This window comes from Manihot esculenta, chromosome 7 (genome assembly GCF_001659605.2).
Source record: "Manihot esculenta cultivar AM560-2 chromosome 7, M.esculenta_v8, whole genome shotgun sequence".
NCBI classification, from domain to species: Eukaryota; Viridiplantae; Streptophyta; class Magnoliopsida; order Malpighiales; family Euphorbiaceae; genus Manihot; species Manihot esculenta.
The window spans coordinates 1975639-1987506 of NC_035167.2; the positions used below are offsets into that span (position 1 = coordinate 1975639).

Genomic DNA, 11868 nt, shown 5'->3' on the forward strand with positions numbered 1-11868 from the left:
AATTTTATAAAGTAAAAATTAAAATAATAAAATTTTCTCGGATGGCAGTTGCCATCGTATTACCGTACTAAAGTGTTTAAAATTAAATATTTTTTGTAGTTTAATTCTGAAATTTAAATGTCAATTTTCACTTTCAAGCTTAAAAACGTGCATGAAGTCAAAACGACACGCAGGCAACGCCTCTCAGGGCCTCATTATAAGCTCTACGAAGCAAGAAGCAGACGAGACGATAAAATGGTAATAGTTTTGTCGTGTGAGGAGAGGGTGAAATAAATTTATTAATTATATGTCTTATGGATAAATATTCCAATGTATGAAACAAAAGCCAATACTTTTACCAAGCATTCTTAATTTTTAATAAATTTATGATTTAATTCAATATTTTGATAAATTATTTTCCCATTTTTACTTTTAGAAAAAATTTTGGGTCTGCTTGGATTTGTTACGATAATGCAACAAAAGCGTTAAATTTAAATATGGTAGGCAAGCAAGTTTTTATTATTTAAAGAAAAATTCACAATTGCCAACTGTAATTTATTTACCATAACAGTAGAAGTGAATTAATTAATTAATTAAAGTTTGAAGAGACTAAAACAAATATGTTCCAAGGCATTGGACATAGGTGCCTTTGATTGAACCTCATACCTTAATTACAGGTTTGATATATCAAAAAATAAATCCTGCTTACCACTTACCAGTGCTACCATGGAAATTAAACCATGTTAAAATCAACTCAATTCAGCACAGGACCAAAAAACTTCAATGAATACAAGTCCAGCCATATTGTACATCATAAAACTTAAATCCAACATTTGGACTGGCTATTAGAATAAACAGAATCATGGGGATATTGAAACATGTAGACCAACAGCAACTTTGAAAGCTAATTGACAAGGTTGTAGTTCCTACTTCTTTTCTTCTTTCTCAGCCTCTGCTGCCTTCTTCATTCTGGCACCGGCATGGCGCTTGTTCATCCGTTCCAGTCGTAGCTTGTCATATGCCTTGAATGACTTCATTTCATCTGTGACCTTAACAAGCTCAACCGATGGCTTCTCAAGTACAATTGGCATGAATTGCCCTTGTACTTGAGTTGCTGTTGCCAGCTCCTCAGGTGCAGAATCACCAGCCTGCAACAATAAAAGATGGCATTTGAAAAATGTAGTGGATATTGGATAACTATATCAGACTGAACATCAGCAAAAAAAATTACCTTGAACTTGCGAGCACGTCTTGGGAAGACAACCAATTTCGCCTTGTAGGTCTTCAACCTCTGAACATTGGCCTGTAGGCTCTCCAAAGAACGGTTCTTTCTGCGATGATCAACAGCTATTCCAATTGTAGGGGCAAGTTTTTTGGGAATACCTGCAGCCTGGCATGGAAAGAAATGGTAAATCATAACAAGTAAAAAGTAAATATCATGAAAATATGTAATAGAGCTAGAGTAGATATAAGAAATTTACAAATTAAAGAAGGCAGTATTTTGTTTCATATCCACTTGTACCTTTTAAAATTAACAAAAGTAAAATGCTATCTATTCAGAAGTGTCCTTGATACTATAAAAATGCTATCTATTCAAAAGTGTCCTTGATACTATAAAGAGATTTTTATAGCCATTTATATGGTCCTCTGCCTAGTGGGAATATATGTCTAGTCACTGCTAAAAAGAACGAAAAGAGAGAAACATGAAAATGCATAGCTCAGTTATGGTGAAGTGAGGTCCAAAAGTAGGTCTCAACAAGTGCATTCAAAAGCACATATCATAAAATATGAAAAATTATGAAATTGCAGCATACAGATACACAGGCCATGTTAGAATAAGAGGAGATGATTAAACCACGAGGTGACCATATAAGATTAACATATATTGATAAAGACAACCAACAGACCCTGAGTTCTTCAAGAGAAAACCCTCTACCAGCCCTCAATTTCATATTATACTTCAAAGTCTGTCCATGAACAATAGGGCGAAGAGGTCCAGCTGTAGGCCTAGGGAAGATCTTCACAGCCTTCTTTTGGCGAGCTGATAAAGGTTATACAAAACAGCATAACATAAGTAAATGGTGCCAAGTTTGAATATATCATATAATTGGAACATTTTGCCAATTAATGCACACACAAAAGATGTTAACGATTAACTCATCAAACCCTGGGAAAAAAAAAGAGCATCTTACCAATGCGTCTCCTTGTCTTTCGAGCAGGTTGGTTAAACCATGTCTTCACATAGTTCTGCCAGTGCTTTTTAAAGTGCCCATTAGGCACAACATTGTTATGCTTCACCATGACTTACCTGAAAAATCATCAAAAGAATAAACACAAATCTCAGCTCCAAATATTCCAAGCAATGACATATAACACAACAGATGATAAATTAGAAATGGGCAGAAATGTAGGCCATCATCCCCTGCAAATATTAAAATTGCATCTCAAGGTCATTCTAATTTCCTGTAACCATCTACTTGTTCGTTGTAACTAGCAAGCAACCTCTTATCAAAGGAAATATTACAATCGAAAACACATATTTTTATCTTTTCAGAATTGAAAGCAATAAACCATTAAGTCTACTACTGCAAAACCATTACATAGATATCTTATACCAAATCAAATTCAATTAATTCATCGACTTCATACGTACTAATACTAGATCCTAAGCAAATTCTGATTCATCCCTTTTTTTGTTCTCTATACTAAGGCCATTTTCTCAGTAAACAAACAAAGGGGAAGCCAATGAAAGCGATTGAAACTCAGGAGAGAATAGCAAGTGATAGAAACCTTAAAGAGCCGTCGAAAATGCAGCACCTCGCAAGAGGAACCTCTCTCGGCTGCGAGCAACTAGTAGGGTTTCAAAAAATCAGAGATATAAAGCATGAAGAAAGAAAACCCTAGCTCTGTCCCTTTGCTGTTGGGCCGAACATGGACCTTATTGACCATTGGGCTAAGAGTTCGGCCTAAATCATTTGATCCTCACACCTGACTCATTGTACTGAACTTCTTATACTTCAGCCCATAGCGGTCGGCCGTCTTGTTCGAGTCTGAAATAAAATCAAAATCAGGGATTTTTTTTTTTCTCTAAACACAGTTTATTATAAATTTATACAATATTTTGCATTTTGAATATTTGATAGCTCGAATATAAGTGATTAATTATATTTATATATTTTTTATATTAATTCTCTTTATATGAATAAAAAATAAATGTTTTTACTATACAAAATTTTCTTCAAAAAAAAAAAATTAAATCAACAAGTCAAATATCACCATTTTAATCAGCAATGAAACAACTCGAAAATCGAATTGCCACTAGCGTTAAGGTTCAGATCGATTTAAAGTTATTGAAGTCCATAGCAAGTTTATTATATATCTATTACATCTAATATAATTCCAAATATGATCTTAAAAAAATATAAAAACATTTTCATCTTATGAACTAAAACACTACATGTGCATACAAACATTATATAAAATGCTCATCAAAGGCTTCTGTATGGTTATTATTATATGTCTCAATTTGATTCAAACATAGTTTAAACTTAAAATTTTTATACAATAAGATCATAAACAAGGGACCATAAAAAGAATTCAAACAAAACACAATTCTAAACCACAATTTATTACATGTCCACAACTATAACTATTATATCAGACTTATACTATAAAACGTTGTTGACCTCCTGAGCTAACGCTGGTCATGAAAACCTAATGTTAGGGAAAATGGATAAACTATTAAAGTCTAGTGAACAGAAACATAATCAAAAAATATTTCAATAAAATATATATTCTATGAATGCGTCATGACACAAATAATTTATATCAAGATGGACTTGTCAATAATAACCCTTCATAATTTCAATAGTGTCTAGCCCACAATATGTACTCCTCAGAACTTCCTCTTAAACATAACATATCCATAGTGTTAGGGGCATAAAATGGATACCCTAATCTTTCTCTTATATAGTGTCATGGGAGTAGAATGGATCTCGATCTGGACTTCTGTATCCGTCATAACATACTCAAGGATTAGTGTCATCTAATATATATCCACAATAACAATTAATTGTTCAATGTATCATATTCATGAATTCTAATACAAAACAATCTAATCATATACATATAGCATCATGATGGATGAGCATACTTAAAACGTTTTATTTATTTAAAATAATAGTTTAATTTAATTCTACTCATTTCTAGCTGATTCAAGCCTAACTCTGAAGCAGTTATCTCATTGCCAGTCTCTATGATCTTCCGAGTCCGATTTTACATAGATAGACTTAAATAAGAGATCAAATATAACTTTTACAACTCTTAAAATTACTCCAAGAAATTCCTAAAAGCATATAAGAAAACAGTGGAAAATCAGCAAAAAACCATTGGACATGGGACTTTCGGCGGCAGGTTTTGTTGGAAAGAATCCTCTGCCATGATTGTAAATCAATCAGTTGTTGGAAAGAATCCTCTGCCATGATTGTAAATCAGTGAGTGATCAAATCTTACCATATTTAGCATAGCACGATTCTAGGACATAATTGAGGGCTCAATCAAAGGTCTAATTGTTCATATCATGTACTATATAAACTCTGTAACTTACTACACAAGAGGTAAGAAAATAAAAACAGTTTTCTTCCTATAATCTCAAGATGGTATCAGAGCAGGTTTCGGTCTAAAATTATAGCCATCCTGCAATAATCCTTTACCAGATACCCTTCCCAACTTCTTTCTCTCACTGAAACAAAAATGGCCGACCTCCCCAGCCCGGTTGACCAATCACAGGCAATAATTGATCCAATAGCAGACCTGTCACAAAAACTATTCCAGTTAATTCAGAATAGCCAAGATGGAAATCAGAAATCAGTGAACCAATTCACTCTTAATTCAGCACAGCCACCGTCCGACATAAAATTGAATGATTCCAATTATGTTGTATGGGCAAAGATGATGGAGATGTTTATCACGGCACTACAAGGAGCCGCGAAAGGAGGAGGCACGGGTGTCCCTTATGATCGGAAAGGAGGTATTTTAGGGTTAGAAAGGAGGGCAAATGACCTTTCTACCCCTGTCTCTTTAAATAAATCTAAATGTGCCTCTGCTTGTTTTAATTCTAACAAGGTACAAAATACTAGTGGGTGGATATTTGATTCAGGAGCTACAGACACTATGACTAATGATTCTTCAGATTTTGTTGTGTCAGCCCCACCCTCAAAATCCAATATTCTAAACGCTACCGGTGGCTCTTTCCCGGTCATCGGTGGTGGTACCGTTTCTATAACCCCCACTTTAAATGTCTCCAACAGCCTCTATGTACCTTCCTTATCTTGCAAATTACTCTCTGTCAGTCAGATCACCAAACAGTTAAATTGCAGAGTACTCATGTATCCTCATTTTTGTGTTTTGCAGGATATTCATACGGGCACGGTACTGGGCCGTGGTACTGAGAAAGATGGACTGTACTATGTGGAGGAGATCTCAAGTACTGGGTCAGCTCATTTAGCTCAAGGGTCCTCAACCCGACAGTTATGGCTCTGGCACCGGCGCTACGGCCATCCCTCAAGTGATTATCTTCGTACTTTGTTTCCTGAGTTTAAATCCATTGACATTCCAGTTTGTTCTTCATATGTGCTTGCTAAGAGTCATAAGAGTACTTATCATATATCCACAAATAAATCTGATACTCCCTTCTCAATAATACACTCTGATGTATGGGGGCCTGCCCCGGAAACTGTCTCCCCTGATTATAGATACTTTGTGACTTTTATTGATGATTGCACTCGTGTTACTTGGGTTTACCTGTTAAGACAAAAAAGTGAAGTGGCTGAGAAATTCTGTGATTTTTTCCGCATGATTAAAACCCAATTTCACAAGACCATTCAAGTCCTCCGATCTGACAATGGGGGGGAATTTGTCAATAACATCTCCAAACCTTTTTCCGGGATAATGGGATCCTTCACCAAACTACTTGTCCTTATACACCACAGCAAAATGGGGTTGCTGAAAGGAAAAATCGACATATCCTTGAGACTGCCCGAGCCCTATTGTTTGAAGCCCAAGTTCCTCCTAAGTTTTGGTATGAAGCAGTTGCCACATCCATTTACCTCATCAATCGACTTCCGTCTCGCGTCCTTAATTTCCAATCTCCCTTGCATACCTTGTCCTCTCATCACACCATCCCTTCCTTTCTCAACCTTCGACCTAAAATCTTTGGCTGTACAGTTTATGTTCACATTCCTAAAACACACCGCACTAAACTTGATCCATGTGCTCTTAAGTGTGTTTTCTTTGGTTATGGTGTCCATAAAAAGGGCTATCGGTGTTTTGACCCAATCTCTAAACGGCTCTTCACTACCATGGACTGCACTTTTCTGGAAGAGGAATATTTTTTTCCCTCGCCAACTAGCAGTGAGGGGGAGACAACGGCACAATCACCACCACTGCCAAATTGGCTTAGTCAGGAGGGGCCAGAACTTGATCATTCTTCTCTTCCTGAGTCTACACCAGAACTGGGAGACACTGACCATCTAGTACAGTCCTCGGTCTCAACGTCACAACCAGAACCTGACACCGTAGAATATCCTGAGGAACACACAACTGAGGTATGTGAATCTGAACTTTCCCCTGGTTCTAATAACCTTACTACTGAACCCATTTCCCTTGAGGTTTCTGAAACAGGCCAATATGTCCTACCCCCTCGGAATAATAAAGGAATTCCACCCAGGAGATATGATCCAGAATTCGAGGCAGCCAGGTCCAGATACCCTGTGGCAAATGTTACCAGAGGAGAAAGACTATCACCTCAGTTGGTCAACCTACAGAAAAACATTTTGCTCAGAATGGATACCAAAGGATGCCACAGAGGCCCAGAAGGACAAAAGATGGGTTGAGGCGATGGAGACCGAGATGGATGCCCTGGAGAAAAACAAGACCTGGAAAAAATGCTGGCTACCCAAGGGAAAACGACCAGTGGGATGCAAATGGGTGTTTACCATAAAGTATAAGTCAGACGGAACGGTGGACAGATATAAAGCTAGACTTGTAGCAAAAGGATATACTCAGACTTATGGAGTTGATTATTCTGAAACATTCTCTCCAGTAGCAAAAATTGATACAATACGGGTCCTATTCTCTCTAGCTGCAAACCTAGACTGGCCACTTCACCAATTTGATGTGAAAAATGCTTTCTTACATGGTGATCTGGAGGAGGAAGTATACATGGATGCTCTACCAGGGTTCATGAGTGGATATAGAAGGGGAGAAGTGTGTCGATTGAGGCGAGCCTTGTATGGGTTGAAACAGTCACCCAGAGCATGGTTTGGGAGATTTACTCAAGCAATGAAGAAAAGTGGATATCGACAGAGTAACTCCGATCACACTCTATTCTTGAAGAGGCAAGGAAGGAAGATCACGTGTTTGATTATATACGTGGATGACATGATTATAACTGGAGATGATGTGGACGAAATCAAACAACTGAGGGACAACTTATTCCAAGAATTTGAGATGAAAGACCTGGGGATGCTAAAATATTTTCTTGGAATTGAAGTTCTCAGATCAAACCAGGGAATTCTAATATCACAGAGAAAGTACATTCTTGATCTGTTAACTGAAACAGGAATGATAGATTGCAAACCAGTCGATACTCCGGTAATGGTCAATCACGAGTTGAGCAAGGACTCAAAAGAAGGACCCACAGATAGGGGGAGGTACCAGAGACTGGTAGGAAAACTGATTTATTTATCACACACCAGACCAGACGTGGCATATGCTGTGAGTTTGGTAAGTCAGTTCATGCATGATCCAAAACAAGACCATATGGAGGCAGCATTAAGAATCGTTCGATATTTGAAAGGAACAGCTGGGATGGGCATGTTGTTCAAAAAGAATGGTCATTTCAGTATCAGTGGATATACGGACGCAAGTTGGGCAGGAGATCTCTCTGACAGACGATCTACTTCAGGATACTTTACCTTTGTCGGAGGAAATTTGGTAACGTGGAAAAGTAAAAAACAGAAGGTGGTGGCACTGTCAAGTGCTGAAGCAGAATTCAGGGGAATAGCAAAAGGACTGGCAAAACTCCTATGGATTAGAAAGTTGATGTTTGAGCTTGGATTCCCATCAAAGGATGCAGCTGAACTCCGTTGTGACAACAAGGCGGCAATAAGCATTTCTGAAAATCCAGTTCAGCATGATCGAACAAAACATGTTGAAATAGACCGACATTTCATCAAAGAAAAGTTGGACAGTGGTCTGATATCTTTACCATTTGTTCGATCAGAGGATCAATGGGCGGACATCCTAACCAAAGCAGTAGCTGTGTAACGACCCCAAAATGGACCGTCACCGGCGCTAGGATTCAGGTCGGCTTAAGGCCGCCAGAACCCGTAGCAAGCCTGCTATACTCTCTGTGTACCTGTAAATTTCATACATGATCATACATTTTCTGTGAAAAATAAAAACTCTTTTCTGAACCAAGGCTTAACCTGTGCATGCACTATCTCTGTACTCTGTACTCATGTACTCTGTACTCTATATCCCTGACTAGAGCTTGCTCTAGATGGGTTAACTCATACCTGTTAAGCCTGGTTTCCACATACAGGAAAACATATATACATATATAGATCATGTACAAAACATACATCACTAGGTCAAGCAACAACTATTACATCTCTTTAATATTACATGTCCACTCTAAGCTATTACAGATCTCTTTTCCTTTTCCTGTCCTCTGCTGGACTGTCCCTGTACACTGTACACTGAACCTGCAAAACTGGGGTTAAGGGAGTGGGATGAGCTCTATAGCCCAGTGAGTAGAATAATAAAATCAGTCATTCATAACATATGATCTCATGGAATGCGTCATAACACAGACAAGCCACATCAAGAGTAAACCTGTCACCACATAGCCTCAGTAACTTCCGTGCCAGGGCGTAGAATCGAGCACCTGGTCTTCCTGTCATATATGTATATGTGTATAACACCTCTGTACTTACCATTGCCAGGGCGTAGTCAAAGGCTCCTGGTCTTTACTATACCTGCCAGGGCGTAGTCAAAGGCTCCTGGTCTTAGCTCAGAGACTATTGGATCATTCAGCATTTACTCACACCAACAATTAACAATGCAATGCAACATATTCGTGAATACTAATGCATTCAACCTATTTGCATAATCATGATGCATGAGATATGCTAAAACATTCCATTGTGTCATTAAAAGTACTAAGTTTAATTCCACTCACCTCTGGCTCTGGACTGACTCTGCAGGTGCAGTAAACTCTGGAGCAGTACTCACTGCTGTTCTCTCTAGTTCCTCTGGTCTGTATAAACACATAAAGACTTAAATGAGGGACCAAACTACCATAAATGAACTACCCAAGAATCCCCTTAATCTTACTCTAAAGCTCAGGCAAAACATACAAAAGAAAAGCTGGACAGAACACTTTCGGCGGCAGGTTCGGCGGCCGAATGTCCTCTCCAGAGACGAAACTCAAGCACCTTCGGCGGCACCTTCGGCGGCCGAATCCCCCAAACAGAGCCGAACATGCAAAAACACTCGGGGGCAAACTGTGGCAACCTAGCCACCATGCAGGAGGTTCGGCGGCCGAATGAACCTTCGGCTGCCGAACCTGAGTTCATCCAGAACTCAGCTTCAACGGCAACTCATCTCCTCCTTCCCTTCAATTTCTCCAAACATGCATACTTCAACTATTCAACACACACATATACTCACGTATATGATCACAGGGGTCCAAAACTAGCTAATAACCCCAAACAACAAAACAAACAACATATAGACATGCATAAATCATCAAAACCACTACTTCTCACTTAAACATGCATCTCTCTCCCTTAACTTCCATAAAACCTTCAGAAAACACATAAACAGGTTCAAGAGCATTATTTACCTCTTGTACCAAGAAGCTGAACACTCTGAACTAAGGAAAACGAACCAACTCTCCTCAAACTCTCAACTCGCACAAACGGAGCTTTTTGCTTCAAAACATTCAAACCCTTGTGAACGATCAACACACTCTGCATGAGCTGCTCAAACCCAGCAAATAACCCAGGGGAGACGTGGCCAAGCTTCTGGCAACAAATTGGACATAACACCTGTCCAAAATGCTGACTCAGGGATACAAAACTGCTGGCTAAGCAACTCAGCTTCGGCTGCCGAATCGCATGCAAAACCATGCAACATTCGGGGGCCGAACCTGAATTCGGAAGCCGAATATTGGGCACTTTCGGCGGCCGAACTTATCTTCGGCGGCCGAACTTGGCTGAAGTCGCCATGAACTATTTTCTCTTCAAAACTCAAAACTATATAACTTACAAACCTTAAAACACATCATAACACGTAGAAAACAAAAATCCTACCCTTTTATCGAATCCCAGCACCCCGGATTCCACCAGACAACAGGAATTCCGGTGCCGGACTCTAGCCGGGTATTACATTCTCCCCCCCTTAAGAACATTCGTCCTCGGATGTTCCTAAAACACACAATGAACACAACAAAAGGAGGAAACGAACCTCAAAACAGATGTGGATACTGCTAGAGCATAGACTCCCGCGTCTCCCATGTGCACTCTTCTAGGTTATGGTGGTTCCATAGAACTTTCACCATCGGAATCTCCTTGTTCCTTAGCTGTCTGATCTGCGTGTCCAGAATCCGCACTGGCTGCTCTATATAGGTGAGATCCGTATGAATCTCCACCTCAGGCTCACTCAGAACCTGATTCGGATCTGACACAAACTGTCGTAGCATAGAAACATGAAATACCGGGTGAATTCTCTCCATAGAAGCAGGTAAATCCAGCTTATACGACACATTTTCGATCCTCTGCAACACCTCAAAGGGTCTAATGTACCGTGGAGCCAATTTACCTTTCTTTCCAAAACGAACCACTCCTTTCATTGGAGACACCTTTAGCAATACCCAATTACCCTCTTGAAACTCTAACTGCTTTCTGCGAACGTCTGCATAACTTTTCTGTCTACTCTGAGCTGTTCTGATTCTCTCTCTGATCATGGGCACCATTCTACTGGTAAGTTCTACTAATTCTGGCCCTGCAAGAGCCTTCTCTCCTACCTCTTCCCAACAAACAGGGGATCTGCACTTCCTCCCATACAAAGCTTCATAAGGAGCCATCCCGATGCTCGCATGATGGCTGTTATTGTAGGCAAACTCCACCAAAGGTAGATGCTGCCTCCAAGAACCGCCAAAGTCTAACACACATAGTCGAAGCATATCCTCTACGGTCTGGATGGTCCTTTCTGACTGTCCATCAGTCTGTGGGTGGAAAGCAGTACTAAAATCCAATCTCGTGCCCATCGCACTTTGCAGACTCCGCCAGAAGCGGGAGGTAAACTAAGGTCCTCTGTCTGAAACTATAGACACTGGAACTCCATGTAATCTCACTATCTCATCCAGATAGACCTGTGCCAACTTATCCACAGAATAGTTACTCCGTACTGGAAGAAAATGAGCAGATTTCGTGAGTCTGTCCACAATCACCCATATCGAGTCTATCCTGTTGGACGCTACTGGTAAACCTACTACAAAATCCATAGCTATGTTTTCCCATTTCCACTCTGGAATCGGTAATGGATTAAGCATTCCGGCTGGTTTCTGATGCTCTAATTTCACCCTCTGACAAACCTCACAGGCTGTCACAAACTGCGCCACTTCTTTCTTCATGGCTGGCCACCAATAGACCCTTTTCAGATCCTGATACATCTTGGTGGCTCCTGGGTGAACACTATACCTCGCATTATGAGCTTCCCTCATAATGTCTTCCTTCACACTGCCCCTATCTGGTACACAAAGTCGACTCCCATAGCGAAGGATCCCTTTGCTGTCAAATCTGAACTCTACACTATTGCCTG

The 11868-nt window shown here is 39.7% G+C and overlaps 1 protein-coding gene across 1 annotated transcript; it reads right to left on the reverse strand.

The window, feature by feature from the left end:
* Positions 1-701: 701 nt before the first annotated feature.
* On the reverse strand, positions 702-2923 carry LOC110618439 (60S ribosomal protein L13-1). The gene is made up of 5 exons (XM_021761570.2): positions 2770-2923; positions 2172-2287; positions 1887-2020; positions 1211-1369; positions 702-1127 (listed from the first exon to the last, which is right to left on the reverse strand). Exons 2-5 carry the CDS (start codon positions 2278-2280, stop codon positions 906-908), a joined length of 624 nt encoding a protein of 207 aa, XP_021617262.1. The 5' UTR covers positions 2281-2287; positions 2770-2923; the 3' UTR covers positions 702-905.
* Between the last annotated feature and the right edge of the window lie 8945 nt (positions 2924-11868).